Raw genomic sequence first — 19595 nt, 5'->3', positions numbered from 1 at the left:
AGTATTGTGACAAATAATCACAACCTACGAAAATATTTATAGTTATGTTTAGAAAAATGTTTGCAAGTTATAAAATTTCTATTTGAAACGCTGTGTATTCATGTATTTATGACTCTATCTATTGGAAACTGTTTAAGATAGCAGCCTTGTTAAACCGATACGTTGTGAAATTTTTATTCAATGAATAAAGATTTCTCCTTCAATGTAATTTTGTTAGATTTGCTTAGTTAAATATATATAATTTATGCTGCAACAGATGTAGAAACAGTTTCATAAATTTGGTAAAATTTCTGATCTCAATACAGGTAATTTAACATTTTTGGCACTCAGTTTCGAGTTACAGATGTGGTTATCCTCATAACACTTTCAATTCTTTGCCATCTTTGGGTGTCTGAAAATTACAGAAATAGAACTTATTTTCGATTCTAATATATTTCTTACTAGAAAAGCAAACTGAATCTTGAAAATTTGCTGAAAAAATGCAGTTTAAAACGGAAATCCAAGTGATTGTTGTTGATCCTACAGCGAAAACCAAAAGTTTTTGAAAATTTTTTTCAACAATTTTGATGTTAATCTACAATGTTGATTTGAGAGTACCCCCAAAATTCAGGGAAACTTTCCCACTGAAACATTAACAAATTCACAAACAAGTTTTTTTCTCTTCCGACCTATAGATATCCCTCATAGCTATCAAGATAAGGATAGAAAAATCAAGGGCAATTTGAAACTGGGAACTTTTCCGATAGTAAATAAAAAGGAATAAGCTAACCCTGTAAGTAAGGAAAGGAAGGGATATAGCTCGTTCACCAGGAGTTGGCACTTGGCTCCGCCTTCATCACGTGGTATGCGACGATACTATTTCGCTATTTTGGGGAGAAGGTTGTGAGCAATCCTGAACAATGTTGCTATTTGGCGATCGTTTGGCAAAAATATTTATTTCGCAAACTTTATGTTTTAACAATGAATATTTCATAAATTTGATGATATTTTACACTATTTTTTATGATATTTCTTTCTTTTGAGTGAATAGTTTGTCCTTTATGAGACATTTCGCTGGGAGAACAACAGTTTTTAAATTTAAACTATATTTAATTAGCTAGTGTAACAAAGGGTATATTAGCAGATGATAAAGCAAAGAAAGTGAAAAAGAATTCACTTTCTGTATTTGGTGCAAATTAAGGGTTGTCTCAATTTCAACAACGGAGATGTTTTTCCTCTTACACCCCCGCGCTGAAATGAACTCTGCGTCCGAGAAGGTGGAGTCAAGTCTCAACTCCTGGTGAACGAACTATACCTTGTTTTCGCAATGTGGTAAATGATTTTCAGTGCTTTTTTACCTAGAAAAAAAAAGCATTAAACAAATCAAAAAAGTTTTTAAATACTAGATTTTTTTTTTTAAAAAAATGCGTAGTTTGAGAAAATATTAAAAATAGTCATTTACAATGGGGTTGTTTGAACACCCTAAACCCCTCCCTTACCTACGTCCCTGAATAGTATGAATGTTTGCGACGAATTACTTAAATGAATTAGCATTATTTCCCCATTAATTTTTCTCTTTAGTACATAGTTTACTTTTTTATTCCAACTGATAAGTTTTATAAAAATTAATAGAGTATTATTGGTGCTTTTATTAGTATGACAATTTTTTACCCTAAATTTTTTAAATTTATTCCCTAAACACTATAGTACAATTTTTTTGCTTTTTCTTTGTTTCAAATATCGATGATGTTAAATTATTTAAATATTTTTTAAGGGCATAGTTATATATATAGAAAAAAAATAAACAAGTAGCTTATATTATTTAAATACTAGTTCGAATTAGTCCGCTGTCAGAAGCGGATTTTTATTTTACAACCGTCGTTGAACAGCCAGCCCAATTTTTAGGTTTACGATACTAATGTTCAACGCCGTAGCCTTGTAATTTTAAACCCAATCCAAAAGACAAGGAAACTCCTGGATCAAGTATCGGGAGAAATATGCCTTCTTGATGGAACTAACCCGCATTTGCGTTACATGGAGAGGAAGACCACGAGGACTCCCCACGCTTAACCTGGCAGAAAGGGGACCCGAACCCATGATCCGTCTACCACTGAGGATATTTCACACCAGCTCTATGTTCGGAGCGAGCCGGATACGGATTCGAACCCAGTTCACTTCATTGGAAGACAACGCGCTATCCCCTGTGCCATCGCGGCTCCCCGCTGATTATTGTGTTTGTCTGACATCAAAAAATAATTATCTAAGAACATGCAACTTTTTATAAGGCAAGCATCACTGACGCTATCTTTAAAATCTTTAGCAGTTTCATTTATACCAATGGCACAAGCTCTAAATCAATGTAGGAATTCCATTAATTCAAAACTATTTAGTTTAAATCTTTTAATGATCTTTAGTAACCGGGGCTATTAGGGGTCCCTTCTAACAACTTGTCTAATAAGAGGGACACGCACACACTCTCTTCTTTTTATAAATAAAGATGATGTTCAAAGGATCGGGAATATTATGCCAATTAATACTTTTTGCCAGTGACTTCTTTCGTTATTGTTGAAATTCCAGATTAAAGCAATCGGAAATATAGGAAAAAATTCAGGTTTTATGAAATGTCAATTACATAACTGTACATTTATATTTTACAAATGGGGAATTTCAGGGATTTTTGTTATCAAAATACGGAAACTTCATCACTCCAGTACAAATAAATGCTCTGCAATATTTTCCGTTTATGATCGACATTAAATTAACTTAAAAAGGTTTATTATGTTATATCATTTTTTTAATAGTAAAAGACAATTTAAATATAAAAAAATTTAATCAATTTTTAAAAAAAATCTTAATATTCAAGCAAGGACTAAATTCTATTTCAAGAGATTTTTTTCTTAAGAAAAACCTAATTTAGGGAATTTTCGAAAAATTTACAAAAACCAGAATCTGGCAAAATCCAATAGGCTAATGGTAAATCCAGTAGAGTTGGAATCTGTGTATATTTTCAAAATTCAGCAGATTTCAGACAGAAAATGTCGCATCAATTCAAAAAAGTCGGCGGCTATGTAATTTTTGGGGGAAATATCAAACCAAGAAAAATATATTATGCTGACAATATGAATACTCTGCGCATATATTACTAATTACTTTCAATTACTATAATGAAAAGAAAGAGTGAAATTGTGAGCAAGTTGTACAAAGACAATTAGTAGCGGTATGATAGAATTAACATTTGTGTACATAAAATGGATCCTTTAAATTTCGCTGACACTTAAAATTTTTAAAGAATACTTCTGGAAATCCATTGAAATTATCCCTACGTAAAGGAGACTCTATAACAATGAGGTCGCCCAGGTTTTCATAGGGCACATTAGAACCCAAAATCCTCCTAGAACAATCCCTGACGCCTGTAAGCTACTTGAACATACAGTGAAGCATCGTTTATACGACGATCACTTATACGACGTTCTAGTGTGGTCCCAAATCATACCTATTCATTTTAATGTAAAAATATATCGTTTATACGACGCACAGACTCGGTTAAACGTTGGNGATTAATTGAATGAGCAAATAAATATTTTCACCGCAAATCCACCTCTATTTTTTTCCTCTTTTTTTGTTTGTTTTCAAGCCAGAATACAAGAAGCAGCGATGTCTGAATTATGAAAATACGAGCTATCCAGCCGACGGATAAAAAATACGGAAAATCTTATTTTCTGTGCGTGAAATCGGAGAAAATAGCTAAAATAAGTGACTGAATTTAAAAAAAAAAACTAAACTTTTCGAGAATCGGAGTATTTGATAAAAAGGCTGAAATTCGAGAGACAAAAAATATCTCATCCCTGTATAAAGGTCAACCAGTTTTATCCCAAGGAAATGATTTTTAGAGAAACTTCAGAGGGGGGAAAAGGGACTTCAATAATTTCCCTCCGCGGAAAATTAAATTCCTCATAAAATATTTTAACTTGAGCAAAAAAAAATTTCAGCGGAAATTAGCGGGAAAAATCTGAAAAAAAGCGGAAATCCGCGGAAGAATCTCATCCATGTACAGAAAAGGGTGCCAACAAGAATGCTTGGATGAGGACCGTAATTTTTTCTAGATGACTGAAAAAACTGACAATGTTATGAAGAGGCAAAAACGAAAAATTTTGCTATTCATCAACCAATGTCCAGCGCACCCATCGATACTAATTATTTTGGAAAATGTAAAAGCTCTCTTTTTTCCTGCAAATTGCACCTCAGCCATTAGATTTGGCCGTGATTAGAAATCTAAAATTGCATCATAGAAAGCAATAAGTTCAACTCGCTATTCAAAGCATTGTAGACTAATAGCAAAGAAAATATAATTAAAGCTAACATACATTCAAATAGCTCACTGCAATTTTTCTTCTTTGGTAATTTGTTTGTTTTGCATTGTTTAATTTAGAAATTTATGTAAATCAACACGCTAAACACTAAAATTAACTGAAAACAGAGTAAGTTTCAGAAATAAAAATCGATTATACGACGTTTTTCGGTGGTCCCTTCGCCGTCGTATAAACGATGCTCCACTGTAGTTGCAGACCAGGTTCACCCATTCATGGCAAGTTTTTCCAACAGGATAAAGCACCATGTCATAAGGGTCGAATCGTCATGGATTGGCTCGAGGAACATTCCAGTGACTTTCAAGTCATGTCTTGGCCCCGAAATTCACCTGACGTTAATCCAATGGAGCATTTGTGGTCCTACTTGGAAAACCAAATTCGTGCTGCCACGCTACCCCCTCGAAATGTGAGGGAATTGCAGGACCAGTTTGTGAGCGCTTCGTACCACATACCTCAAACTACCTATCAGCACTTTGTGGAATCAAAGCCACGGCGGGTGCTAGCAGTTTTGAGGGCTAAAGGTGGTCCTTCATGTTATAGCAGGGTGGTCATAATGTAATGGCTCTTCGGTGTATATTCTATTTTATAAAGTGTGCATTTTTTTTTCCATTTTTTACAAATAGTGATTTGATTATCACCAATAGTTGGAATAGTTTATCTCCTTTTATTGGTGACCTATTTTTCTTCGCTCCATGGTTTTTAAAATTATGCATAGTTTAAAAGTACTTTGAGTTTTAGTGGCAATCAAAATGAGTTAAAATTATTGCATCATACAGGCCCGGGTCAAATTATTAGACGTATTTTAAGATTCTATGTAAACTCTTAATTACTCAGGTGATACTATACAGCTTTGTTTTTACGTAGCTGAAACCGATTAGCACTTGTGTGTATCAATTGGTTAGATTAGACGATATATAATATAAATTCGACGATTGGATAAAATAAACTATATTATATAAATATAGAATATTATAACAGGTATTATATTATAATAAGTCTAAATTAATAGACGCATTGTAGTTTTTTAATAATTACTTGATTTGCACGTGTTTATATGCAATGCTTTTACATTTAAATATACATGTAATGGGTTTTTATTCAGATTTTTCATATACCTACTAATTTGTATTTTATTTTTAACGTATTTCATTACAATTTTAACCAAAACGCTACACACCCTATACATTATGAGATCTACTGCAGTATAAAAGCAAATCTTAGCAGAAAAATAAAAAAATATACTACTTTTTATAAATACTGAGTAACTCATAATAGTTTCAAATTAATGCATGGAGAAATTTTGTAACATAGTTTTCTATAGTATAACCAAAGCGGTTAAAACAATGAATCCTTTGAGTGAAGAGATATGATTATATCTCAAATATAATTAGTAAATGGTCTCTTAATTTTATTTTCTGTGTTATAATATGTGCAAGGGTGCCACTGTAAAAAAAATTCTGAGCCACTGTTACATTTATGAATTTGAAAAGTTTACGCTATCTTTTAATTTTGAATAGTAATTAGACAAGTAAAAATTAAAAAAGGAATTCTAAACAAATTGAAAATTTTGGAACAAAAAAAAAGAAGCTATAAATGATTACTATAAACAAGGCCTATGTATATAAGTAACAGTTATCTAAATAATCAAGCAAGTCAACATTCTTAAAATATGAAAACCGTGGAAGAAAAGAGACTTAAATACTACAGGGAAAAGGGGGAAAAAGGACAGAAATTCTTGGTTTTTTTTTCTTTATTTGAAAGATATTGATCTGTTTACAATCTTCTACCACGACGTCCACCTTTCCTTCGTGTGGTATCTGATGGAATAGGAGTAACGTCCTCTGTAAGAAAAACACACCAGTGAGCAAAAATTACAAGGTTTTAATTTTATCACTTCAGTTTTAACCTGATTCATAAATTAAACACAATTAACACTATCATCAATTGAATCATCAAACTGTAGTTTTTTATATTTAGCAGTATAGAGATTTGAGGCATAAACCAAAACATGCAGACATATTCAAACATCAGTAAATAAAAATCTAGGGGGGGGGGACCAAACTTTAAAATAACTTAGCTTAGTATTTATGTTCAAAGAGAAATTCAAACCACTGAATTGCCAATCATAATATATTTGTAACTACTGTCTAAAAATGGCACAAGTTTATGACCCAAAATCTAGACTAAAAAATTTTAGATGGGAAAATTGAATTAATCAAGTTTTCCACTGTATAACATCCATGGGTGTTTGTGACAATCACCCATAGATTACCACACCTATATTTCAAAATATAAATTGGTATACCATATATGTTTTTAGACTAAGATTGATAACTAAGTTACCTATCAATGAAGAATGACACCTTTATAGTTACTAAATTAAGGAATACAAGTAGCGATATTGGATTTTAAACTTGAGCAAATATGAACCACAATGTCAGATTTCTAAATTGCATGAATACAATTTACTATGTGTAAGTTATAAATCGAGTAATCCTGGAAAAAAATTCTAGTGAATATTAACTGTGGTAGTAGCAGATCAAAACTTAGTTTCAAATATTAAAAAATGGCAAAACTAGCCAGTCCGAGGTATTAAATTGCCATATGATGTAACACATGAAAACATCCTCTTAACATTTCTTTAAAACTTTAGATTGCAGAATCAGGGTTCATACAGAGATCAGAAGAAATCTAAGGAGTATCCAAGGAGTCTGAAATTTTAGAACTTTTTTCCAGCTTCAAATATTTTAATAATCACAGTAAATTATTAAGTTTGCTTGTAACATGTAAAATTAAAATGATTTGCTGTTATTTTTTTCTTCTAACTTTCCTCTTGCATTTCAATTTCTCTTTCTTCTTAAGCTTTTCCTAAACTATTAGACTTTGACAGCTAAGTCATATTTGATTAGCTAAGTCACATAATCTAGTTGGACAGCAAATTCATCAGCAGACTTAGTAAGTTCAGTGATGCTACGCAATAATAATCTAAGGAGTTTCTAAAGACAAATTGGGAAATTAAGTAATTCCAAGCATTCCTTGGAGACTTTTCATTTCCAGAGTATGTACAGAGAATTCACTAAAAAAATCACCAGAGCATAAGTTTTGATTCACAGAATTCCAACAAAAAAATTCACAAGCTTTAGTCCTTGTCTCTAGACCTGGATGGACATGAAAAACCAGGCATTACACCTGAAATAAAATCACCCCTGAATATCATTCAAATGACCCAATTTAAGTAGCTCTATTGAAATGTGCAGAAATCAGACAATGAATAACGGAGAGCAATACAACAGGGTTCTCTTTCATCAAAGCAAAAGTCAGAGTTTAAGGATATTCCTTCTGCAACTTAAGTTATCCTTTAGAAAAAATTAAGTGCAACTTATAAATAATTTAACAACTGTATTAACAAATATACATAAACCCAAGGGGACAAATCCAATTATCTACCCAAAAAAAATTTCATCACATTGCAATACTTAAGTTAAATTAGGAATTTTAAAAAACATTACTGTTTTTTAAAAATTTACATTTAGTTAAAATATATTGAAATATCTAACACTTATTTAATTCTCCACGCTTTTATAAATAGTTGTCCACCTTAAGGACTGCACAGAAATATTTTCAACATTACTTCTTTATTAATAACAAAAATCTGATTTTTTAAAATCTAGTCAATCGTAGGTCAATGTGGGTACCTTATTAAAGCTGACATGTATACCACTCTTACACCTTATTGTACTTTTTCAGAATGCTCCAATGTCCACAAAAAATGCAGCCAGAGCATGCTTTTCCCCTTTGCCAAGAGGCAAATCCACCTCACAAAAACCCTTTTTTGTCACTAAAAGGCTCTAGCACTAAGGCAGAATATCATTCTAAACAAAGCTCAAAATTTTTATTTCAAACATTTTGTAAGACTAACATTATTTATTATGATCAAATAGATACACAGGAAATTAAGAACTTATATAAACCTTGAATAAAATATAAGAACTTTGAAGGAGCCTAATTTTTCAAAATAAAAAGTTTTTAATAACTTTTAAGGACTGCGGAAACCCTCTATAATCTATATTTCTAATTTGAGACAAAATCAAATACATAGATAATAGCAAAAGAGAAGTCGAATGTTATTATACAGGGTCAGGCTGAGTTACTCCAGTTCAATATTTCTTAAATTTGAAATACCAATGAAGTTAAATTAAATTTTTTTTTAGTTTAATCTTAGATTTAATATTTGGAGGCATTTTCTCACCCACAAGATATCAAAACCTTTAAGTAGCACAAAATCACTTATTACCTTTTAAACAGAAGGCAAGGTATATATAAAACATTTGAATATCTCATTGAAGAAATTCCATTTGACTTCAAACATGAATGAAGAAATTGAAAATTTAGAAAACTAAGACTGACTTAAGAATATTAACCCAATGAATAACCTAATCCAATCAAGTGTTAACCAGCATTAGCATTAAACTTATAAAACGTACTTAACAGGGTTGGGTTTTTGACGTCAAAAAGTGGTTTTTGACATGACAAGGGTATAATACTGGTNACCCTGGTACTTAATAGAAGAAAATGCAACCTGTTCCATGCACTTCTTCAAGGTGTGAAACACCTCTAGAGCAAGAGATTACTTTAGGATGCACTTCCCGCTCACAAGACATGCAATCCTCAAGCAGTATAATGCATCCATATCCATAAAAAACCAAGGAGATAAAGGCCTGAATACCCTTTTAAAGGTCTTATTAACTTGAATTAAACAAAATAGACTGCTTATGAATATCACAGGCATGCTAAGGAATATTGTTCTGCAGTAAACCAACTAAGTTTGTAAATAATAGTGAAAACAACTATGACATCGGCATACAGCTCTGCGCCTATGCTGCGAGAAGGAGCATGGGCAAAGGTAATCATTTAAATCTAATACATACTAACAATAAGCACTAACAATAAGCACTAAAATTATAAAATCTACTAAGTAATAACAAATAAATATAAAACTTGTATCAAGCACTTCTTCAAGGTGCTTAACACCTCTAGAGCCAGAAATTACTTTAGGATACACTTCCCGCCCACAAGATATGCATTATCTTCAAGCAGTATAATGTGTCCATACTTATGTAAAAACAAGAAAAGAAAGGGAGACATAACCTAAACAGTGTGAACTCGTATCCTTTAAAAGTAATTGAATTACTAAACTTCAATTTTAATATTAAAAGTAGATTTTGATGGAAATATTCGAGAAACGAAATAGACTTACGATAGAATCTGTGCAAATTGAAAGCAATAAAAAGTGATGACTCAAATTTGTAATCTAAAATAATTCATTTTTAATGTTTTAATTTTCTTAAATTTTATTTCTATTTTACATTTCATTATTTTTTAAGAAAAGAAATTCAGTGCGTTCAGAAGATTTCGCGGGCTGCAGGTTTTCAACCAAATTTACGTAAAAAAAACATTGCTAGGATTACAGAAAAGTCTCCTGAAATAACTATTTAAATATAAGTTTTAATCTTAGAAACAATTGCGAAATTCTATCTTTATACTAACTAAAATTCTTCACTTTTCATATATGCTCTTCTAAGCAGTGTAAATAGACAAATATACTATTTAACAGATATGGAACATACTATACTATTTAACAGATAATATTAAGAACTTATTAAGCTTATAGAAAGTTTTAATGCTAATTACTCAGCTTTTTAATACTAAAAAGAACTGTAGTACTTTTTTAAGTACACTCACTAAATACTCTTTCTTAAGTACATTTGTAGGTACTTCTTTAGATACACTCATTTGATAAGTCTAGAGGCAACTTATCTTGCCTAGTATTAGCCAAGACAAATAAACCAAATTAAAATAAAAAATTACAGAGACATGAAAATTTAGCAACAATACTTAGAAATTTCTCAACAATTGCATTGCTCTCTCCCTTCATACTTTCAAAAGTAATATTAAAATGCAAGTTGGTAAATAACTTTTTATGAGAAAATTTTTTTCACAATACATATGCATAAGTTTCACTAATATTGACTGTTAATAGCCACTTACCTATCCTTCCTATTTTCATTCCACTACGGGCTAACGCACGCAAAGCTGACTGAGCACCAGGACCAGGTGTTTTGGTTCTATTAACAAAAAGCAAAAATTTAACATTTAGGAAAACTTCCAAGAGTTCATGACAGAAAACTAATGAATATAGTGTTTTATACTTAAGATTTCAAAAAAGATAATAAAAAAAAGTTTATAATTTGGAACTGTTTGTGAAAAGTCCCACTTAAAGGGAAAAAGTACACATTTCCTGAATCTCAAAAATCAGAGAATCGAATTTTCATAAAGAAAATATATTGTATTATATACTTTAAAGAATTCTATTTGAAATCATGTGTAAGCTACCATCAACTCTAAATTTTTCAAAAGTATTTGAGAAGGAATCATTTCTAATATGCAAATTATTCTGAAATGCAAGTATTCTGTGCAAAACCCATTAATAAACAGATATCATTTGTTAGTGATACCTGGTGCACAATAAACTAGAAATCTTTGAAGAGGATGATAAAAATTAAACACATTTCAATAGAGCCTGTAATTAAAACCATAGTAAAAACCAAAGGTTAAAACACCTTTTAACAACTTAATAAACATTCTTAACAAACTCTTCTCAAAACTTAAGCAATTTATATTACCCACAAAAAATCAAATTATATGAAAATTTAATGAAACAATTTTTTGTCATTTAATTACTTTACAAAACACAATTAGGATGTCATGCGCAAATCTGCTAACATCAGAAATTAAAAAGCCGTAACTTTTAGTGACTCTGATATAATGCAATATGCAAAACAAAATTTCATTATTGAAATTATATTCCAGAAATTCTTTTACAAGATTTTTTTTCTCAGATTAAATTTTTAATAACTTCATACAAAACTTATTCTCTATCAGATTTCAATGCTATAAAGAATGATTAGTATCACGAGCATTAATGACTCCGCATCATTTACTTGCAAATAATTTCTAACTTGACTAACAATTGCAGGGATTATTTACTAGCTAGTAACTTCAGATTATCTTGTCATCTAATCAAAACATGATAGCTATTTAAGTAAGCATTAAGATGGCAGAATTTTTTCCCACTATCTGCGACAAAACACTCCAGCTTAAAATAACACAAGCGTTGTGTTCACACAAAAAAAACTAGATAATTTTTTTTGATAAACATGTAATAATTTTTTATTCTAATATTATGGTTGATATTCTCAAACTTTGTGAAGGGGGGTACACAAATTATTTCCTCCTTTGCATTTTGTAAATAATTATCACAATAAAAAATATAATTAAAAATCATGAAACCTGTAGTATGAATCACCGAAAAAAATAGCGAGGACAAAATTACGCGAACCAGGCTCCTTAAATGCGCGTTTCGAGATTATGTTGTAGTAATAAATTAAATTGCATAAAAAATATCGGATTTAAACTATTGAGAAATCTATAGCAATAACTGCCAAAAACTCGATAGAATTATTGCCTTAAAAAGTAAATACTCAAATGACCGATTCTAATTTTCCTTACTATTTGAAATATATTGGGACATTTTAAATCCATGTGAAAATCAATAACTGCCGAAAATACAAGCGAAACATTACATCGATTTACAATACTATCGTCGTAAATTGAGACCATCAAAAAGTGATTATCCAAATTCATGATTCAAATATTACGTGTAAATTTTTGTATAAAAGAAAAGTAATTTTTTTCAATAGAAAAGTCTTTCTGCAAGAACTCTTAACGTTCTGCGACAATGTCACCGCGATTCTGCCACAGGGATAGTAACGGGTAATTTTGACACTAAACTGTGATAATTATATTTGCACTTAATTGATATCTATTATATATGATGCATTGCACAATTTTCTTTAACTAAGACTATAAATTAACTACAAATATCCCACTTTTATAGCGACTTATTTTAGAGAAAACTCAACAAGCATCATAATATTGGATATTTAGAACAGGATAATAGCAAATAAATAGCTTTGTAGAATTTAAAACAGTCGTGAATACAAACCACGGTATCAGATTTCATATTCGTTTAAATATGAATTGTAACAAGCAATTTTTAAATCAGATGAATATGAAAGCAATATTAGCTAGCGCTATTAATTCAAAATGCAAAAATCCAAAAAAAAATTGGAAGAGTCACATATGTATGTTAACATCTTGCGAGCAGGCAGTAGCAAACATTTTAAAAATTATATATTAGATATACATGAATACGAAAAACCATGAGAAAACACAAAATAAAATCACCATAATCATAAATTAAATTTAACAAAAATTTTTTCATGAAATAACCAAATAAAATTAGAGACAGGGATGATAGTCAAGAGTAAAAAAAGAGGAAATTCAAGAATTAATATGTATGTAATATGTAGGAGCTATGATATTAAAAAATTTGACAAAAAATGCGATTGGATTTTAAACTCTGGAAATATGAATCGCTACATAGAATTTTAAAAAAGCTTAATTACAAATCACGCTATTGGATTTTTATATCTCGTTAAATAAGAATTGCAATGTATGATAATCACATGAATAAGAATCACAAAGAGCAAATTTTAAATCAGATAAATAGGAGCATGGATGATTGATAAAATCGCGATTTTGGATTTTTAAATCTTGTAATAAAAAATAGCAATGTACGATATTTAAAATGCACGAATAGGAATTATAATGCACAACGTTAAATAAAGTAAATACAAAAATCGGTTTTTAATATTAAAATCAGGTGAATAAGAATCAAGATATTAGAACATTCTGGACTTGGGATTTCTAAAAGGCTGGTTTATATTGTTTTTGCTTAGTCTTAGTAAATAAAAAATTTACAAGATTAATAGAAAGAACAAATAAATAATTTAACCTGATATTTTCTTTTATTTTTTCTCGTTTTCGCACCAGCAAACAGGATGCAGCGAGACGTCTGAATTACGAAAAAACCAATTTATCTGGTTGAAGGACAAAAAATCTTATTTTCAGCGAAAATAAGTAAAAATGCGGAAGGGTTGGCAGCCACGTTGATTGAATTTTCTTTGAAAATTGGACAAAGATAAAATTATTTTATTAGAACGACTGAATTTCCAGAAAAAGCAGAATATGTACGGAAATTTTTTTTTTTTTGATAAAAAGGCTGAAATTTGTGAATCAACAGTGAAAAAAAGCAGAAGAATCTCGTTCCTGTAGAGAGTAGTTTTCTAACTTCTTTTATGACATCATAACGTATCATTTATTAAAAATGTTGCAAATAAGACGGGGGAAAAAACATTACTGTATAGAAACAGGTAATATTACAGATTAGTTTATCACTTTTATCATTAAGATCACCAATTTTTAAAACGCACAATTTACGCCTATAATGTTATAAATCAGTGCAACATTTCTTCACGGTATTTTTTAGCACATAAACTTAAAAAAATTAAATTTGGCAAAATTAAAAATGAAATACCTTGTTCCACCAGTTGCTCTTAATTTAATATGAAGAGCTGTTATTCCTACTGTTTTGCACTTTTCAGCAACGTCTTGTGCAGCTAACATCGCAGCGTATGGAGAAGCTTCATCTCTGTCTGCTTTGACTTTCATGCCACCAGTGACACGTGCAATGGTTTCCCTAAAATTCATAGGAACACATCAGTTTAACAAACTCTTAACTACGGATACTCAATAGTCGTAAACACATCCAATGGGAAATGTTAGCATCTTGCAGGCTGTTACTCTGGCATCGCCAAAGTATGACGATTATTTTGCCTCATATAGTAAAATGGATATCAATCAGAAAGATTTCCAAGTTATCACACATTGGTTAAGAGATAGTGTCTTTTCGAAGCAAAATTAAATAATTTATTTATAATGCTAACCAATGTATGTGTTCAAAATGTTTTCTATGATGAAACACATTTGGTCACATAACTATGAAAGGTTTTTTCAACTACTAGACATTAGTCAAAAATTAAAATTATTTCTTTTAATGACCTACTACAGCTAATAATGAAGACAGTGAGCATCTGTTGCAGTTCGGGAAAAATGTTTCACACTTCAGTCCAAGGCATGATTACTGAATCTAAAAATGTGTTTTTGGTGTTTCTAGTATCGAAAACAATACACAATCAAAGTTATAAAATTAACATTTAGTTTTCATACATATTAAAATGTCATGGGTTTGAAAAAAAAATAATTTTCCTTCATGGGAATAATGACACAATGTTCAGATTTCTCAAGTATATATTGAGCAGTAAAAATCTTAAATACTAAAAACCTCAACTTAAGAATTTTCTTACCTTCCAGACAAGTCTGTGACATGCACAAAGGTATCATTAAAGCTGGCATAAATATGAGCAACTCCAAATACGTTTTCGCCTTCTAATGCTTGAGGACCTAAAGCAACAACTGGCTGTTCTTCCTTCACTTTACCCTTACGAGGAGCCATAATTTATTCTATTATAAAAAAAGATTTATAAATACATTACATACTCTAATGCCCCACAGAATAACTGCATAAAACACATTTTTTATGATCAAAACAAGTTATACTTAAAGCATTCAGGAAAAAATTTTTTATTCAAGAGTTAAGATGCCTTACAGCACTAAGGTACTGCAATAAATATTACACAAACGATCAAGATAATAGCTTTAAAATTATAAAGCATTAACATGCATTGAAAAGTAGAAAATGAATTAACCACGTGAAAATTCCGAAATCTTAATTTTAAGAACAGAACTTTTATTATTCGCAGAATTCAATCAAGTATTAAATTCTAGACATAAGTTACAAATGTATCCATGATTAAGATTTGAATAAGGTATATTTCTTTTAGACTTAAGCTTTCAAAATGTATGCTTGAAATTACTTCAATTCCAGAATAATTGATTTACGGGATTACACGTTAGATGAATAACCTAAGTAATTTTATAGGAAAACAATCGAAATACTATTTTTCCTACAACGAAGCCTTGACACGGCGAAAAATAACAAATGCTTTAAAATAATTATCAGACCAAAAGAAAAAAAATATATACACTTTTTAAAAGTTCAATATACTAGATTCATACAAGATCTAATTGTTTATTAAATTTCAAAGGATTACTTACGATTATTTAAGATAGGTATTTTTTTAATAAGACTCCTGAAGAAAGCCACCCAACTCGCTCACCAAACATCCATATTGAATGGAATCTAGAGTTGAGAAGTACGATTAACTTCGTTCGAGATGAGAAATAGAACCTCTGTGGCCAAGTTTTAAGTAAGATTTCAAAGATACTTCTCACTAGCGAGACGAGTTGGCGCGTTAAGCACCAATGACCCTCCCTGATTTTTTTTTGCATGCGAATAAGAAGCCTATTGGTCGAAAATGTTTAGTCTCAAAATATTCAATGATTTGGTCCTCGTTAGCAGGCGAAAAATAGATACAATGAGAATGGCTCTTTAATGCTGCGTATATTATTCTAACTGCATGTGATTCACAAATGTGATAGCAAACCATTGTGTTTAATTCGTTGTTGTTATTGTAGTTTACTTATGTCGCACTAGATCTGCACAATGGGCTTTTGGCGNTGGGCTATTGGCGACGGTCTGGGAAACACCCCTGAGGATGATCCAAAGACATGCCATCCCAATTTTGATCCTCTGCAGACGGGATGGCACCCCCTCTTCGGTAGCCCGACGACCTGCACGCGAAGTCGAGCACTTTAAGGTAGAATAGTTTAACAAGGACCAATACCGCACACCCTCGGTCCCTACGCAGACTGATCCAAGTGATCACCCACCCGCACGCTGACCGTAGCCAGTGATGCTTCGGTGATCTGCTGGGAACCGTGTCTTTTAACGATCAGTCCACTGCGGGACGCGTTTAATTTGTAGGGGTGCAGTTTGTATCACATGTGGTTTCTAAGCAATTCGCGATCGCAACGCTTGAATTCGCCCTTTAGCGGATGGGTATTTCAGGCTTTTTTTTTATTAAGTTTTCATTTAGTACTAACAAAATCATTGGTAAAGTCGAATGCCATTTTCTAAGCAGCAAATAAAAAGCGAAATTTCCCTATGAGAAAGGCAGAAAAACTTGAAAATACTAACCAGAACATTGGGAGGTCCTTTCGAAACAGAACACGTGTTATATATTAATTTTAACACGTGTAGATAGTAGATAGTTATGGGGAGGTTTGTCAATAAGTCTTAAATTTGAAAAAAAAATTTGAAAAAATAAAATATATATCTTTTTTTTTTCCTTGATGAGATGGAATGCTATATATTAATTTTGATCGGTACATAAATTTTTATAAAAAAAAAAAAAAAAAAAAAAAAAAAAAAAAAAAAAAAAAAAAACGAGACATCACAAACCAACATTTGAATTGTTAAAAGTATTTTTATTTTCTTTTAATGTTTTTAATCTGTTTTGTACAATCGGCTGGTGGTTGGGTCGCGTGTATGCGATTTTCTTTTTTTTAAGTCCCTTCGCAAACGATTATTCCCTATAACAGGCAGTAAATGGCTGAAGTGGAGTGACGTAATGGATGAAGAGGAGTGACGTAATGAATGAAGAGGAGTGACGTAATGGTATGAGAGCCTATCAGCGAATGCCAGAGGGCGCTGTTTTTTCTCCCTCCTTTTTTCGAATCTTCGACGCAGAGCGCGTTAGTCACTCTTTTAACTTAAAAAGGTGAGACCTCTCGTAAACACTAAAACAATAAAACACGTCCCGATGTAACTTGATCCTGTCTCTTAACTGAGGAGGAGATTTTTTCCCCATTTCTTACGTTGAAAGTGTCACTTGCCCACCACAGGACCCCAAGATCAGATGTGACAACTGCTGTCACAGCCCCCCGGAAAAGGTTAAATTATAACACTGTGGTAATAAACAATTTTTATAAATTATAACACTGGGTTAATTTTGTCAATGGATAATACTGAATACCAATTTTTAAATTATACCTGGTTTATGTTTTAATTATTACAATAACTTTATATAAATTATAACACTTAAGCCTAAGATTGATCAACAATTTTATTTAATTATACCAACAATGTAATTAAATTATAACACACGCCACACATTTGCAGAACAATTTCTTAATAATTTTTAACTTCTATTATCAACAAACTTGCAACCGATAACTTCTGATAACGGGATCGTATACCGTTACAGATGTGTGTATTATGGTAAAATACATTTCTTTTTTTTTTTTCAATTCATTACGAATTAAAGTGAAGTCAACATTTCTTACTTTATTTCAATGAATAAATAAGATTTCAGAACGTGCGGAACTGCAATAGTTATAGAATATTCTTCTTCTCAATATATATTTCTGTTTCTTTATAATTAGGAAAAATACTACAAAGAATCATCCGAATTACTTGAAATAGCATCATTTGTGTTGATTATTTATAATTTTTTATCGTTTTCTTGGTAAGCATTTTTTTAATTTTGAAAGAATAATTTCAAGTAGAATTCAGCTATTCTGTTTTTAAGCTACATATTGAAATTCATATCATAATCTTACAATTATAAAATTTTGTTGTGTAGTATGTCATCTGAAAGTAATGAAGGAGTAATCTGTGTATATATTATTTGAGAATAAAATTTTCAAACGAAGAACATATCTTTTGGAGTTCTCCGGATTTATGAAGCAAATAAGTGTTATGATTTTTATAATTAAAAATTTACTTGTAAATAATTTTTTTTTTCTCGTTTTGATGATATCCCCCATTTGATTCTGATTCTACAGAATGATTTTTTACGTCTGATTAAGAACTTTAAGAATAAAAAACAAAGAAACATTCTGAAAGTGTTTTATTTCAATAGGAGGAATTTTTAGAATCTTTTTTTCTTTTTTTTTTTTCGTAGGAATTCTTCATTTTTACGTTTATAATTTTACGTATCGTATACGGTATCCGTATGCGATAATCCGTATACGATAGAAAGCTCTCGCTCAGTTTCAGTGCCTGCATTCTCCACTTAGAGAATATGCCCTTATTAATTCTCTTACGATGGTAGGTATTTTAATACTTGCTAATATGGCACTACATGCAAAATCTAAACTCTTTAACAAAATTTATAAATTTTGTATTTTAATGCTGGTAGAAATTTTTGTCACTTTACTTTCACTTTAAACTTAAATTTAAATACATTAAGAATTTTATGATGGTCTCTACTTCAGAGTAAATTAAACAAAATCAGCAATAGGAAGAAAAATCAATCTTAAACACTTTACTATTTAACTACAATAGTTAAACTTTATTTAAAGCTTTGGTCTTGTAATATGCTACAGGTTTAAAATTTTTTGATTTGTCAACGTTTTCGTAATTTATGCTAGAATTTAAAAATAGCAGAAATTGAAATAAACTACCTCTAAAATAATTTCTTTTAGAATACTTTACACATTCGAAATGTTTTACCTGAAATAAAGCTCTTGTAAAATGGTTTCCATTCAAAACATTTTGAATGTTTCATTTGATATTGTAAAGAATTCAGATAAGTTTGTTTTGTTCTAAAATCCGTCTGTTAAAATCTGTTTATATTTATGTATAATTTTCTGGTTAATTGTAAATTGAATGAAAACTGTTGTAAAAAAGGTATATTTTTAAGTATGCATTTTTAAGTTTAAAAAGTGCTTGCTAATTTGTAACTGTTTTAACTTCAAACCCCTCATGTATAAATTATAAATAAATTTTTTATATGCAATGCTAAATCTTTTTCTTGATGTTTTTCAATTTGAATTTGTTTCAGTGAATTTTTAAATTTTCAGTAACTTTGTTGAAAAGTTTCATAACTTTTCGAGAAACACAATTTCAACTAAGATTCGTGAGAATTAAAATTCTTGTCAGATTATAGAACTAAGCTTTGAAGTTGTAATGCATACCATCTATTGGGGACACTTTGTCCAGCTTTTAAGTTCCAAGAAATCAGAAATCCGTGTACTTCTCTAAGGAAAACGAAAAAAATTTCACGAGTTCAGTTAAGGTTTAGAGCTTAATTTATTGTTAAATTTTTTTGAAGTAAAATTGAGTAACCTAGAGTTCGAAGTTACCCATATTACCAAGATAATTTTGCCTGCAAGATTTCTATTCGATACATTCTTTTATTCTGTTTATATTTTCTATTGAAAATTAGTCTTTTTACAAGTTGCCGCTTGAGTTGTTACTGCTGAGGGGATAAAGTAAGCAAAAAAGAACTTAGACAGGGGAGAAAAAATTTCTTTAAATTC

General features: G+C 30.6%; 1 protein-coding gene across 1 annotated transcript; it reads right to left on the bottom strand.

The window, feature by feature from the left end:
* Positions 1–6078: 6078 nt before the first annotated feature.
* LOC107448583 (small ribosomal subunit protein uS11A) lies at positions 6079–15784 on the bottom strand. The gene is made up of 5 exons (XM_016063849.3): positions 15486–15784; positions 14675–14831; positions 13846–14007; positions 10395–10471; positions 6079–6187 (listed from the first exon to the last, which is right to left on the bottom strand). The coding sequence occupies exons 2-5, from the start codon at positions 14821–14823 to the stop codon at positions 6120–6122; spliced, it is 456 nt and encodes a 151-aa protein (XP_015919335.1). The 5' UTR covers positions 14824–14831; positions 15486–15784; the 3' UTR covers positions 6079–6119.
* Positions 15785–19595: the final 3811 nt, after the last annotated feature.

Source organism: Parasteatoda tepidariorum, chromosome 7, assembly GCF_043381705.1.
Source record: "Parasteatoda tepidariorum isolate YZ-2023 chromosome 7, CAS_Ptep_4.0, whole genome shotgun sequence".
Taxonomy (NCBI): Eukaryota; Metazoa; Arthropoda; class Arachnida; order Araneae; family Theridiidae; genus Parasteatoda; species Parasteatoda tepidariorum.
Note: the sequence above shows the minus strand (reverse complement) of the source record. Positions and strands in the feature narration are given on the sequence as shown.